The sequence below is a fragment of the Euprymna scolopes genome, chromosome 45 (genome assembly GCF_053919585.1).
Source record: "Euprymna scolopes isolate OS-2025 chromosome 45, ASM5391958v1, whole genome shotgun sequence".
In the NCBI taxonomy this organism is placed as follows: domain Eukaryota; kingdom Metazoa; phylum Mollusca; class Cephalopoda; order Sepiida; family Sepiolidae; genus Euprymna; species Euprymna scolopes.
The window spans coordinates 51,439,314-51,455,656 of record NC_136526.1 but is presented as its reverse complement, the minus strand read 5'-3'; the positions used below and the strand labels follow the sequence as shown (position 1 = coordinate 51,455,656).

General features: G+C 34.4%; 1 protein-coding gene across 1 annotated transcript in view; it reads left to right on the top strand.

Moving 5' to 3' along the window:
* The window catches only part of LOC145269186 (uncharacterized), an 87,024-nt gene that overhangs the window by 19,195 nt on the left and 51,486 nt on the right, over positions 1-16,343 (top strand). The window contains exons 4-6 of the mRNA XM_080124799.1: positions 961-1,100; positions 1,767-1,823; positions 6,881-7,603. Coding sequence (XP_079980925.1) covers positions 961-1,100; positions 1,767-1,823; positions 6,881-7,603 — 920 coding nt within the window. The remainder of the gene's footprint in view (positions 1-960; positions 1,101-1,766; positions 1,824-6,880; positions 7,604-16,343) is intronic.

Here is a 16,343-nt window from a genome sequence, read left to right as displayed (position 1 = left end):
AACTGCACGTATTAAATTTTAAGGTTAAAAATCCAAATTTTGAATTTTCATCTTTAGTGTTTTGAAGTGTGAAATTCATTGAATATGTTTATAATAATTAATATCTTTCAGATTAACAAAAAAAAATTTTTTTCATCATTTTTACGAAAAACACTACTTTTAAATCTTTGAAAAATAAATTAATTTTATTTTTTTCTTATCTGAAAGATAATAATAATTATTAACATATTAAAGGAATTTAACACTTCAAAACACAATAAATGAAAAATTAAACACATTCAAAATTCGGATTTTCACCCTTAAAGTTTGGTACATGCGCATTTTTTTTGTCTTACTTACAATCTTCAACATCCCATAATACAATATATTTTCCTCAGTTTCGGCTGATTAGTTTAAGCATATTCTACCCACAAATAAAGAAGGGAGGGTTGCAGGCAATATATATATATATATATATATATATATATATATATATATATATATATATATATATGTGTGTGTGTGTGTGTGTTATGAAAATAAAATACACGATTATAAAGTTCATTTTTAATAATCGGTGAAAATTTTGTATTGATTGGATAATTACTTGATTTTTGGTAGATTTTTAAAGGAGACTCCATCAAAAAATACTTATCCTTTCCTTCCGTTTTGGCCGTGCCTACTCCAGAGTACCTCTCTTGGGGGAGTTGGTTTCCCCCACCGGGGAGAGACAAGTAATAAAAAAACTACACCCAAGTTCTTAAAAGAGTACATAATAACGATGACATTTCATATCATATATTAATAGCAATTACAACTACAGGGTGGTCAAAAAGTCAGGTAACATGTTAAAGGTAGAAAAAACAATATGATCCATTATAATCTCTATTCGTTTAATATTATTTGTTTAAATATTTGAGTGTAATATATAAACTTTAATTTTAAATCTATGTGTTGTGTCATTTATATTCTTTCTTTCAGGTATAATGGCCACCCAAAAGTTAACAACGCCGCAAAAGGTTGCTATTGTAAGATTGTACACTCAGTACAATAAAAATGCTGCTGAAACTGCTCGCCAGTTCTCTACATTGTTTCCTGGCTTTACTGTAACACGAAAGCATGTAATTAAATTAAATAGGAAATTTGATGAAACCGGTTCTGTTGTTGACTTACCTCGGTCAGGAAGATCAAGAACCGGTCGGTCTGATGAGAATATTGCTACTGTCCAGGCAATTGTGGATGAAACCCCCAAAACATCATCACGAAATATGGCACGCCAATCAGGAATAAAAAGGGGAACAATTCTAAACATTTTGAAGAAAGATTTAAGTTAACAAAATAAACATATTTCATGTTTGTTTCATTTTATATTTCAATGTATGGTACTTAAATATACGTGTATTGCTAATATCGTTTTTCTTTAAAATGTTACCTGACTTTTTGACCACCCTGTACATATAAAACATCGTCACAGATGGAACTTTTAACACTACTAATACACGAGATACATAATAAGTACTTAATAACAACTTATGATAAAATAACTAGAATATAGCTTGACTGTGAACTTAACATATATGGGCTAAGAAAAATTACATAGAAACCAGCAATATTAAAATACCTTCTATAACAGATTATTACAAAGTTTTAGTAAGAAATTCTAACTAAGCCATCAAATACTTTTAAAAATTTAAGAGTTAAAAGAATAAAAATAAGGAACCTCCTAGTAGATATATGACGAACTGATGTAATTAGTTTTCTTCTTTTTTTTTGTATGTTTTATACAGGTTCGTGTTACTATACTGACGGAATTTTGGGGTCTTTGTGAAAATCCGTTTTCCAAGGTAACGAATTGAAAGGGGAGAAAAAAAGGAAAAAGAAATATATAAAGACAATTTTCCAGAAATGGGAAACGAAAGAAATGATCAAATGAAGTACAGACCCGAAATGTGATTAAAATAATCCAAATTTAATTAAAATAAAAGTAATAAGTTGCTTTTATTTTCCAAAGCTATGGTTTAAAAAACTCTTAAAGAAACATTTAAAATCAAAACCAAATACAAGAAAACAACATTTCTTACTTGAAAGACTGAAAAGGAACATACAACAAAAAGAAAATAGTTTTTTATGTCCTTGTTTTAAGTTCAGTCTTTCTTTCAACAAAATGGTTTTTCCCTCGAATGGGAACCACAAACAAATAAAGTCCCTTTGACTTTAAATGAGAGAAAAGGGGGTAAAATATTTTTCCTTTGTTAAGGCTCAGATATCTTTAAATTTAAAAGAGAGAAAAGAAAACCATAAAGGCTCTTTGGTAGGTTTCATGGGTACAAATAAAATAATTTTTACGTCTGTATATCCAGACTGTCCAAAAAGTGTGTTCCTTACATGGGATAAATTCTAGTATTAATTTTTTTTTCTTTTATAATAAAAATATTGTTCTATAAAGGAAATTTCGGTTGAGTTGTCTTCCAAGATGGTCTCTTTTAAGTTCCTTTAACAAAGAAGGAAATTTCTCTCCTGGCGATAATCTGCTCGTCTTCTTCGCAAGCCATCGAAATTAATTTCTGTCTTTTACAGAAAAAAAATCCCCAAAACACAACCGGTTTTTCCCGTTGGTCGTTTTGAGACTAATAATTTTCCCATTGTAAGATCCTGTTACGTTTTAATAACTGAGAATGAAAGTACGCTGAAAGTTTAGTAACTATCGATGGAGTTCCAAACAAACGTCTTTTTCTAAAGGAGAAAAAACATTAACATATTTAACGTCAAAACCTTTTTTGATGGAGAGCGAAGTAAGCTTCCTCTGCGAAGGCCAGTAATACTTGATCTCGCAAAAACAAGCAAAGTTTCTTTCTTCTTCCGTTCCTCACCCCTCCCCCCTCCAGAAGGACAAGGGGAGGTGGCTGCTAGAAAGGAATTATGACGATGATGAAGATGAGGGAAGGAGGTGGCGACAGAGGGCAAGGAACCTGAGAAAGGCCGGTCAAAGAGTGCGTACCTTTCACTATATGTAAAGATGTTGAATGTATGTATATAAAAAATAAGTAAAAGTTATTTCTTTATTAAAATTTCAACAATACACATAGATTAAAAAAGTCGTCAAAATTAAATATATAACAAATAAATGTAAACGAAGGCAAGCTAAGTTACTCTTCTACCTATCTGCAACAACAACTTTTAGTGGTTTTACTCACTTTAAAATGTGTAATCGGTTCGAAAATCATACAGTGTTTTCCGATTGTGCTTGCTGCTGAATATGGTACATTTCGGAAAATGAGTTCAAACTAAATAATTATACAAAATACTGTTAGAAACACATAGGCGGGCATATATTCGGTGGGTTTCTAACAGCCTGGGTCTCTTTGGACTTGTGGACCAGCGCTGCTGCCACATCCAGGGTCTGTCAACAGCCACCTGATTGCAACAGGTGATCGCCACACTCTTCAGCACATTCAGGTACATTTTTGTGCTGACTTTCAAGATGACTTTGAAGATGTGAGATGGCATGACGTGGCCCTCACTGGAAACCACACCATCCACCATAACCATGAGTCATCCAATCGTTGAGCTTTGACCTCAAGCGTTGAACCATCCGGATTTGCATATTGAAGGTGCTGGCAATGGTCCTGTTGTTATGACTTGGATGGATCAGTAGAGAGCATGAGTTGTACAGCAGCACATCTGCGATCTCGCTCGTTGAACATTGTCAGACATGATAGAAGTCCCTTATCACTCTTGGAATTTGTAGAAACCTGGCAACTAGTAGATGGTCTGCAACGAAAAAAAGAAAACTGGTCTTAATCTTAATCATGTCGAAAATTTTATCGTTTCCCCCTGTATTATATTTAAAGTCACTACTGAAATGAAACAAACAAGAAATCATGGACATTTTTTTCAGCAGCGATGCGAAATTGATTGCCACCGTCTACTTCCTATATGCCAATGGCTTGAATGAGTGGATGTATAGGAAAATGCCTTTTTAATCTTAAAATGCATTTTAGCAAGCCGCACACACATCCATGCATACACCTTTTAAACAATGAATCGGTTGTCACCCTTGTGGTAACCTCCGCTTTGCCCACCAGGTGACGCTCTCCATTTCCTCTTCCGTTTTCTCTCTTCTTTCTCTTCACACATCCCACAAAGGGGAGATGAATTGCGATGAATCATATTTTCTGTTACAAATCATTTCGTGTTTTGAAAGTCATTGAAATTAAAAGTTAAAGTGCCGGACTATGAAAAAAATATAAATAAAACAATTATTTATTATTATTGTTGTTGTTATTATTATTATTATTATTATTATTATTATTATTATTATTATAGTTGTTCCGGAAAGAAGAAAAAATTAAATCCCACTTCGCTACACCATGTAATGAGGCGAAATGTAAACAAAAGAGGACAAAGGCCGTGGTTTGTATGTTAAGAGCCAGAAGCTTTATTATCGGCATATGTCTTCGTACAGAGCTGTGTGTGCTTCGCACGCAGTTTCGTATTTAGTTGTAGCCGTAGCTACGTACTTCATAACAAAAACCATAATTTATCGATTTTTCTCTTACATTATTAGAAATACTTTAGATTAACTAATACAATATTTACCTCCTTGTATGGCCGTTCTTCTTGATTAATTTAACAATAAAATTAATCAGTTATTTCTTCCTTCCTCAAATTCACCATTAAAGTTTGTCTTTTGGCAAAGATTAAAAACTCAACAGCTTTTTCTTTTCATTTTTCCATCTGCTAGTTTTCGGCCCCTTACAAACCGAAAACTGTAAGCGATCTATTTTTGGAAAGGATTCGAACAATCTTACAAAAATATTCGTGTGTGTGAAGAAAAAAGGTTTAAAATAAAAATAATACTGCTTTTGTGAGCAACGTTTCTCTTAAAAACTGTCCCTTATAATTTGACATCACTTGACAATAAAAAATATCTCTTACTGTTTCCCCCCCCCCTCAAATTTATGATTTATTTGTCTTTTGGCAAGGATAAAGAAAGCCCAGCTTTTTCTGTTCACCCTTTACCCTTCTTGTTTTCGGCTCCTAACGAACCAAAAGTAGTTGGCGATGTATTTTTTTTTGAAAGAGTTTGAACAGTCTTACAAAAAAAAAAAAAAAAAAAATGGTTGAAGAGAAAAGTTTCAACACTTCTGTACGACGTTTCAAGAACGGACGATAGAGGGTGTTCAGCTAGAATTCGTCACTGTCAACTTTCTCTCTCAACTTCCAGCACGTGTTTTCCTCACTGCCCCTACCAACAGGCATTTTATTAGAAAACTGACCCTTTTTCATTTGTATACGTGTGCAGTCGAAAATGAGATCTCGTAAGATTCCACGAGACTACACCTTATAAATCCATTGCTGTCATCTTTAATTTCTCTCTAGCGACAGCTAAGAGAGAATTTACTGAAACCACTAAAAACGCATCAAAGGACAAAAATTAGGAACTCGACACTTCTGGAAAATCTACAACTGTGTAATAAATAATGGGCAACCAACAATTCCCTCACTAACGAACAATCACGAGGTTGTTTGCTCAGCAACCGAGAAGGCTAACGTGCTTGCCAGTCGGTTTGTCTCAAACTCCACACTGGACCCTTCCAACCACCTCCTACCTGACTTTCCTTTGCAGACAGACGCCACGCTAGACGATCTTAAAATCACTCCTGCTCAGGTGCATGTTATCATAAAAACCTTGACACTTCAAAAGCATGTGGACCTGATCTCATCCCAGCTGTGCTATTAAAAAAGTGCTCAGCCGAAGTAGCTCCAGTTCTCTCCAAACTCTACAAATGCCTTAATGAATCTTGCTTTCCGGGCTGTTGGAAAACTGCTTCTGTGGTACCAGTATTCAAGAATTCTGGCGAAAGAACTAACCCATCAAATTATCGCCCCATTAGTCTCCTCCCACTTTTCGCCAAAATATTTGAGACCATAATTAACCATGCCCATCACCTTACAGATGCTAAACTTCTGACTGACCAACAATATGGATTTAGACAAGCCTGTTCCACAGCAAACATCCTCACTGTAATCTCTGAACATATATACCATTCACTGGACAAAGTGTGGAAGGGCAGAGCGGTAGCCCTAGATATATCTAAGGCTTTTGACAGGGTATGGCATGAGGGTCTCCTCAGGAAAATTAAATCATACGGTATCACTGGTAGAATACTTAACATAATTAAATCCTTCTTAGATAAGAGAAATATCCAGGTTGTCCTCAACGGTCGTACATCTAAACAATATGATATAAGTGCTTCAGAGGTCTATCCTTGGACCTCTATTGTTCCTAATATTCATAAATTACCTTCCCGACAAAATTTCCTCTGAGATGGGTATATATGCTGATGACACAATACTTTATAACAGGCACGACAGGAAAACAAATGAACACATATCTAAAGAAATGGCAAACATACTAGAGGATGACCTCCGATCTGTAGTGGAATGGGGACAAAAATGGATGGTCACATTCAATGCTGCCAAGACTAAACTGGTTTCCTTTAATAATTACAAGAAACCTTCTTTGCCACCAATAGCAATGGCCAGTGACTCTTTATCTGAGAGTACATCTTTCAAACTCCGCGGCCTAACGTTCACAGGAAACATGAGTTGGAACAATTACATTGAAAGCATTGCCAGGGCCGCTGCAAAAAAGGTAGGCTCTCTCTACCGTGCTAGAAAACTAACACCCGAACGTATCCTGTACCTCTATAAGGTCACCATTCGCCCATGTATGGAGTATTTCTGTCACATTTGGGCGTGTGTATCTGCTACTAGTCTCTCGCTCCTAGACAAAGTTCAAAAGAGAGTCGCCAATCTGATAGGCCCTGAACTGGCATCTAAGCTTCAGCCTATGTCCCATCAACGAAATGTTGCATCCTTCTGCCTGTTCTACAAGTATTTTAATAGTGAATGCTCCGTCTTCACTTCTTATTACAAATATTACTTCATGGTGGCAGCGGTGGGATATGATAAAGATATGATCCTTGCAAACATACTTAGCCAATTGCTCAACCCAGAAAACAACAATGTCGTTGAACTGGATGAAAGAATCGATGGCATAAACACAGAAGTTAATGATGGACATCATACCATCGCAACCATCAATTTCTCTATGGAGGAAAGAACTTTGCTATGCAAAGAAACAACAAGAGACAGTACACTGAATCTCCTGAAAGAAATTGTATTTCAAGGATGGCCAGAAACTGTTCGAGATCTACCAACCGACATCCGAGTATACTGGTCATTCTGCGACAAACTGGCTGTCAAGGCAGGAATACTTTTCAAAGGACGACAAGTTCTGATTCCAGAAACTATGAGAGATGACATTCTACGCCAACTCCATGAAGCCCAACAAGGCATTGAGAAAACCCGCCACCTTGCAAGAAAGAGTACCTACTGGCCAAACATCAACAAGGATATCGAAAAACTGTGTCAATCATGTTTGTTCTGCCAGGAACACCGAGATGCAAACAAACGTGAACCACTCGAACCACACAACATTCTATCACAACCATGGCAACACATTGCATCGGACCTGTTTGAAATAAATGGACGGGAGTACCTCCTGACTGTCGACAGATACTCGAAATACCCAGTGATTGATGAAATGCCTACACCTGTAATGAGCAGAGCAGTAGCTTACAAAATCAAGAGCTACGCATCCCTATTCGGGGGATCAGACCAGATCATGATGAACAATGGCCCACAATTCACTTGACAAGCTTTCCAAAACTTTACCACATCATGGAGTATTAAACATATCACCAGCTCACCACACTTTGCTAGAAGCAAAAGATTTATTGAGAGACATGTACGACATGTCTAATCGGTAATAAAAATACCTTAAAGACAAAGGGACATACAGTTAGCACTACTGCAGATCAGAGCAACCCCGATAGTCAGCAAGTTACCATCACCCGCTGAACTACTATTCGGACGAGCTATACCCATGACAGTACCCAACCGAGTAGAGCCAGGAAAAGAAGAACAGTAACAACAATTAGAGGAAAGTTCAAAAGAAATTAAGAGAAACTATGACAGTAGTATGCAATCTGTAGACCTACCATCACTATACCCAAGAAAACATGCGACTATAATAAAAAAAGCTGACAGGGTGTGGTACCTTGGAACCATAGTCCGGAAGGATGATGATAACCCAAGGAGCTACATTGTACAAACTCCTAATGGGACAATATTTCGCCACAACAGAGCCAACACTGACCACAAAGAAGAAAGTCCACTTTGCCAACCCAATACCAACAACATAGAACGTAGAACAGCCCTATGTACATAACGGCCAAAACAAACAATCACACCCTACAACAATACAAAAAAGAAACGAGAAGACGACAAAGTCCAATTCGTACTCGATCTGGATGAGTCATAAAAACCCCAACAAGATTCAAGGACTAAATATAAACAACTTGCACACTACACACACACAACACTGGCCAACATAACAGACTAACTACTTCACACACATACACCTTATCTAGCATCCTCTCAGTAGAACTTTAATTAACTTAGAACTGAGTCTTACACACACAAATACATAACTAAACAGGAGGTGGGGTGTAATAGGAAACAGAATATGCTGCAGGCGCACTTAATATGTGCGGGACTACCGGAAGTTCCGGTTTCTGTACCTTAGAAAATAAACACACTGCTCCGGCCGTTCCTCAATCAGTCTTCATCTTCATTCCTTATCAGATATTACGTTACAGTCAATGTCTAGAATTTTTCCAAGTTCAAAACAACAGCAACAAAAAATCTTTCGTGAGTTTTCGAGAGTGCTCTTGACATATCGATGGCCTTCGATAAGGTATGGCATAAGGGCCTACTTCACAAGATTTCCAGCTACGGTATTACTGGAAATGTTTTCTCAATCATTAAATCATTTCTCTCTGATAGGTTCATAAGAATAGTGGTTGATCGGCAGAAATCAGAGGCCCACAGTATTAATGCTAGAGTCCCCAAGGGGTCCATCCTGGGTCCAACTCTCTTCCTGATCTACATCAATGATCTCCCAAAACACATACTTAAATCATTCGTTGACATCTATGCTGATGACACGACCATCTATGGCAACACATCAAAGGCTGTAAATGACAAAGTTCTCTCTAATTCTCTCTCCTCTGATCTTGAGCACGTGGTACAATGGGGGAAGAGGTGGCTGGTCACTTTTAATGCATACAAAACCAAGCTTCTATCTTTACATCATCAATGCTCTGATCCCCATCTGGCATCAATTGAAATGGATGGCTCTCGTCTTGGGGAGGCTCCATGTTTTGACAAGCTTTTGGGTTTGACCTTTACTCCTGATCTGAAATGGAACACGTACATCAAATCTGTTGCCAGGGACGCTGGGAAAATGGTGGGATCCTTCTACCACTCCAGAAGATATCTCACTAGTGATGCAATTCTCTATCTGTATAAAAGCCAAGTACGTCCAAGGATGGAGTACTGCTGCCACATCTGGGCAGGAGCTGCTAAAAACCGCCTATCCTGCCTTGAGAGAGTACAAAATAGACATTGTGGTTTAGTGGGGGATGCCCTTTTCTCTTCCCTGCAACCTCTCCCCCACAGGAGAGTCGGTGCGAGCCTGTCTTTTTTTTTATCGTTATTTCCATGGCAGGTGCTCGTCTGAGCTCCAATCCCTCGTTCCCCCCCTCGCTAATCTTTCACAAGAAACACCCGACTGGCTGAAACTACTGTCAATAATTTTCCCCACTCTTTATCTGTGCCTAAATCCAAACGTAGATTCCATGAGCAAAGCTTCTTTCTTAGAACTGCACGCCAGTGGAACTCTCTGTCGCTTGCCTGTTTCCCACCGGACTACAACTTGGACGTCTTCAAGTCCAACATAAACAAACTCCTGACAAACCGCCCCCTTAAGTAAGACACTCTATCAAAACCCCCAATACTAATCATTACTACAATACTATCTCATTGATTACTGTACATGCAATAACCCTTATTCCTGAGTGGCCTTCGGGCCTTGATAAGTGGTGACCCCCATGTAAAAAAAAACAAAAAAAAAAAAAAAAAACGAATATATACTTTGAAAATGGCACAGATAAATATGCAAAAAATGCTTTTTTTCTGAAGTGTTGGGGATTATTCCTTAAAAAATTTTAACGTAAAATGGGTAGGGCAGCCACTTTATAGTGAGGGAGCATTGTTTTTTATATTTATTTATTTATTTTGGGCTAAACGGTTTTTTGTTTATTTATTTATTTGTTTATTTATTTGTTTATTTATTGGGCTAAACGGTTTTTTGTTTTTTCTGCTTTTATCTTTCAGTAGAGACACAAAGACATTAAAGAAGAAAAATCGGTATACAGATACGTGTAATTCCTCTGGTTAATAGTGGTGGCCAGTTCTATACATGCAAGGTGTGCATATTTTTGCATGCATGACAAAATCTTGTGCACACGTGCACATACAAAAATGGACATCATTAATAATATAAAGAATTACATTGCTTAATATCTGGAAATTTTCTTATTTGCGGCAAATTAAAATGTGATATTTGTTTTCAGCATACCATAAAACCCATAAAAGTTGTCAGGTTGAAAGTGTTTGTAAAGGTTGAAAATAATTAACGCTTTACTAAAACGGCTTTCAGCCCCCCCCCCAAATAATATCAGTAGGTGGCCAGAAAGTGGGTGATCATTTCACGTTAAATTTATATAGAAAAGTGAAGCCACTTTTTGTAAAAGTAATTTTTTCATATCATGCATAAATTTTAATAAATATTTATGGTAAATTAATGATAATTTATTGAATTTATGGTTCTTATTTAAGATTCAACTAAGCAAAAAAAAAAAAAAAAAATCGGTAAAATTTGTCGAGAGCGCTCTGTTTTAGGGTTATTTTGGAAATGAAACGAAAATGAATTTTCTGTTCATTTTTTTTAATTGCGCATGCACCAATACCACCGAGAGAATAAAAATCAACAATCGTAATTTTTATACATAAAAATAAACGAATGCTAAGAACGGCTTTCAGAATAAACACCCCCAACCGTGTCAGCATACCTTAAAAATATAAATGTTGACATTTCCCATATGAACTGCGAGTTTTCGATTTTGTTCGCGCATGCGCAATTAAAAAAAAAACGGAACGAAATTTAAATTTCCGTTCCATTAAAACGGCAAAAAACAGAACGCTCTCGACAAGTTTTACCAAAAATAATATCCGTAATTAACCAATAATAATAATAATAATAATAATAATAATAATAATAATAATAATAATAATAAAGAATATTCGCGAACTTTTTCTTTCAAATACATATGTATATTTACGTACTTTTAAAAAATATTTTAATATATATGTAAGTCAGCATTTATTTGGACAAAAAAAATTGAATAAACATATTTATTTCATAATGTCATTATTTTTATAAAAAACATTCAATATATTTTACATTTAATATTTATTGTTTTTGTTAAAATGTGTCTGTAAATAATCATTTAAATTGTATAATTGACTACACTCGCCTATTTCCTATGACATAACAATGGCTCGAGTAAGTTAAGATGCGTGATCTAGATATCGGTATGCGTATAAATGAAATAATATTTTGCAATTTTACACAACGCAAAAACAACAGCAAAAAAAATGAAAATACGATAAAACTGTAAAAAAAAAAATTTTTTTTTTTTTTAATTTTCTGCGAAATTGCTTTTCCGGTTGCCATCTTAAAATCTTGACTTCCACCCGTCAAACTCGTCTCGTTTAAACTCATCTTGTAATCGTTTCTTTGTTAAAAACAGATTGCCAAACAAAAAGTAAGTATCTATTAATTTAATTGTTTTTGAATCTCTTTTTCAATACATTATGATTCCCTTTGCGTTAATAGAGACATAATTCAACATTACAGGATTGCATATAAACCGGTGATTCTTTTTTTTGAAGCCAGGACGCCAAAAAGTACGTCACGGGCCAAATTTCATTCCGTCATAAAAACAACTTTCTACAGAAAAACAAAAAACAAAAACAAAAACAAAAAAAACACACCTTATTTTACACTTTTATTTCGCGAATAAACATGAAATTATATATTAAAAACCGCGTTTATTATTTTTAATATCCCACAATGGAGTTGAAGTCAATGGTTTCGATTTTAAAACAAAACTAATTTTTTGGATAAATCTCTGTTTGGCGTACTTATGAATTATTTTTCTAAAGAATAAAATTGAATAAAGTTTATTTTTTCAAGAATGTTCAAATAAGCATAAAAATATATAGGAAAACTCGCGTTTATTATTTAAAAAAAATCCAAATTATACATCGGGTATGAAGTTGACTTCATTTTTCTTTCTTAAACGAAAGTGACTTTGTTTGATAAAATTGCGTTTGGCGTACTCATGAATTATTTTTTCTAAAGAATAAAATTGAATAAAGTTTATTTTTGCAAGAATGTTTAGACATTTACCTAGCAAATAAGTATAAAAATATATAGGAAAATCCGCGTTTATTATTTTGTAACAATCCAAATTAAACAATTATGTTTTTTTTTTTGTTTTTTTTTGGTAGAAAGTTTGTTTTATGACGAAATGAAATTACCATTCCTCCTCTTCTTCCTATTATCATTACCATTATTATTATTATTAGTAGTAGTATTATTAGAATTCGCAGTAGTTGTAGTAGTGTCACATAGTGCATCAAATTACCATTCCTCCTCTTCTTCATATTATCATTACCATTATTATTATTATTATTAGTAGTAGTAGTAGTGTAACACAGTGCATATTAGCGCATGGGAAAATATCAACAGCAGCAGTGACCGAAATACGCGAAGATGCAAATTAGGAAGTGTACAAGGAAAAGGGAGAAAAACATCACCATGTTATCGTGGGAAAGAAAGTCAATCGTATGGGATAGCCGAAGATAAGAATTGGCTGGCTGTGCTCATCATGCGGTCGGAATAAAGAGAAACAGGTGGCAGGCTAAAATGGCTGATGGCAGCGAGAGACTTTTTTTAAGTGGTGCCGAAAGTAATGGTAATCAAAACGTTTTATAAAAAAAATGCCGGATTTTATTAATTTATTTCCAGTTTTATTTCCATGAATTACCATTTACTTATTTTGCGTAGACTTAGGAATTCCTAGGCACCAGATGCTGTCTGAAGCCCGACCAAATATTCAAGTATTTTTTTTTGCATTTACTTGCCACATGTCTAGATGATGATTATCAGAGAGTTCACAGTTCAAACGAATAAGCAAGTTTTATTTTCTTGGACCCATTTTGGCTGACCAGCGGAATCTACATTTAAATGTACCCGCCCCCAATGATAATCTATTTTTGGACGGCTGATATTTGTGAGGCTACTAAAACAAAATTATTTTAGAATTAAGGATGGACGGTTAGTAGCACATATAAATTCAGGACAGTTATTGAATAAATATTGATTGAAAATAGCTTGTTGTCCAAGAGTCCTTTTAAAAAGCGGCTAGCCCTTCCCCAAAAAATTATATTTTAACAAATATCTTAAAATAATAAGGGTTCTTTAAAACCAAATAAAATCGATTTGGGGGGGGATATTTGTGAGCCTACTAAAACAAAATTATTTTAGAATTAAGGATGGACGGTTAGTAGCACATATAAATTTAGGACAGTTATTGAATAAATATTGATTGAAAATAGCTTGTTGTCCAAGAGTCCTTTTAAAAAGCGGCTAGCCCTTTCCAAAAATTATATTTTAACAAATACCTTAAAATGATAAGGGTTCTTTAAAACCAAATAAAATCGATTTGGGGGGGGGGTGATATTTGTGAGCCTACTAAAACAACATTACTTTAGAATTAAGGATGGACGGTTAGTAGCACATATAAATTCAGGACAGTTATTGAATAAATATTGATTGAAAATAGCTTGTTGTCCAAGAGTCCTTTTAAAAAGCGGCTAGCCCTTCCCCAAAAAATTATATTTTAACAAATATCTTAAAATGATAAGGGTTCTTTAAAACCAAATAAAATCGATTTGAGGGGGGGGGTGATATTTGTGAGCCTACTAAAACAAAATTATTTTAGAATTAAGGATGGACGGTTAGTAGCACATATAAATTTAGGACAGTTATTGAATAAATATTGATTGAAAATAGGTTGTTGTCCAAGAGTCGTTTTAAAAAGCGGCTAGCCCTTCCCAAAAATTATATTTTAACAAATATCTTAAAATGATAAGGGTTCTTTAAAACCAAATAAAATCGATTTTTATAAGTTATGAGCATGCTTTATACTACTGTTCTCATGTTGAGTGTTCAAATTTACTTGCCTCTCCTAGAGGGTAAATTTAGATAGAAGGTCGTTTTTTTTTAATGTGGGGGGATATCAAGCTCCAAAAAGAGGCACTCTGGGTCGGAACAAAAATAAAAATTGCTTCAACTAGAAGATTTCTCCTTCATTGAACAAGAAAAGAATAGGTGAAGTGTAACACCAGAACAGATACTACACTTTGTTAATGTTTCGACCGATGTAACCTCTGACCGAAATTCTGTGCAGATTCTCAAGTTCAACAGTAAAATTCCTGAGTTTGAGAACACGAAACAGAACCATTAATATATTAATATTTTTTTAAATTAGATTGAGGGATGGATCCCTCTTTTTAAAACAATACCTCCCGCACAAATTGTTCTAAAATTTATTTTCAATCGATGTTTATTCAATAATTGACTATGTAATTTGGTTCAGATTACATAATATTAATTATATTTCATAAAAAGTTAAGACTTGCTGTGAATGGAGGGTTTGTTACCTGTGGCCTTATATGAAGTGCCAGTTTGGGTATGGTATTATAGGAAGTGATCTTTTTTAGAATGTGTTTTAATTTTTCCACTTTCATTTATACTAGCGGGGGGTACCCGGCGATGCCCGGGTGTCTTGAGGTAAATCAAAACTCCGGGGGGGGGGGTTTAAATAATAATAAAAAAAAATGTTTTGGTAAGTGAGTATGAGAATCGAACCCGTACCCTTGAGTTGGAAATTGTGTGAAAAAAAAAATATGTGCTACGTTAACCATTGAGCTATGGCGAGAGACAACATTAAACATGTTTGAAATTATTTATTTAACTATAAAAACAGGCGTGCGCAACAAAAGTTAACTCTGCTGCTTCCATTTGACCTAATTAAGAAGGTCAAATAGAGTCACGCTGGACGTTTTTCCCGGCGCAATGCCAAGAACGTCCGTTTGAGTTTAGTTTCAGTTTATTTATACTAAAAAGCCCAATCAACACGCGAGAAGCCAAAATAGCAATAATTTTGTAAAAGTCGACGTAAATAAATCTATAAGCTACCTGCATTCCCAAATCGTACATATTATTATCTAGAACCTATATACACAGTTTTAAGCGATCGTAACGACCTCGGAACCGTGTGCGAGAAAAACCTTTTGAAGACATACACGAAATGGTCACACACATTTTGCCTTTTATATATATAGATAATCCTTAGCTGGTTCAAATTAAGTGTTGAAAAATTATTAGATTTTGTATAATATTTTAATTGTTTTGTACATATACAGGATACTGGCAAATATAAAAAAAAAACATTTCTAGCACAGTAAAAGAGGCCTAAGTCTTCTTTACAGCATCTTTGGAATTCTATGTTAAATTGATTGTATTTCATGTTAAATTGTTTATGTTTCATGTTAAATTGTTTATATTTCATATTAAATTGTTTATATTTCATGTTAAATTGAATTTTGGACATTGAAGTATGATGGCTTTATCGCAATGGTAATTGCTTTTCAAAAAAAATTCTTAACTTTTAAAGGAAAGTTTATTTCTCTTTGTAGCAATAAATCTTATCTATTTATCGATCAATTTTACTAAAAACTAGAGGTTATTATGTTGGATATGTATGCATTTATTTTCCCCATGTGTGGAGAATAGAACATGGAGTAACCAGTAAACATTCATCTAGAATTCAGTTGCATCTGATAGTTCGTTTATAAAAATCTGAAAACATAAATATCCAAAGATCAACGCTTGAGGCTCACTTACATTAATGTTACGTTGTTTATATATAGGATCAGCAACAACATCCTGGATCAGTCTTTTGTCTAAGAATGATTTGATTATATTGAATATTTTTAGTAATACTGTAGTAATTAATTTGTATAAAATCTTTATACTGAACATAATATGAATACATTTTTAATATAATTTCTAACATCTTATATTGAACTAATTTGCTGTATTATGTAAACAGACTTGTTTACACCTATAACCCAAATGCTTACACATATTTTTGTAACTTTTAAAGAAAAATGATTGCTTTATATTCACATAGCTTTCGAATATCAGTTAATTATTTTTATTTGTAAAATGTTTAGTGTTCTTTATTTGTTTAATG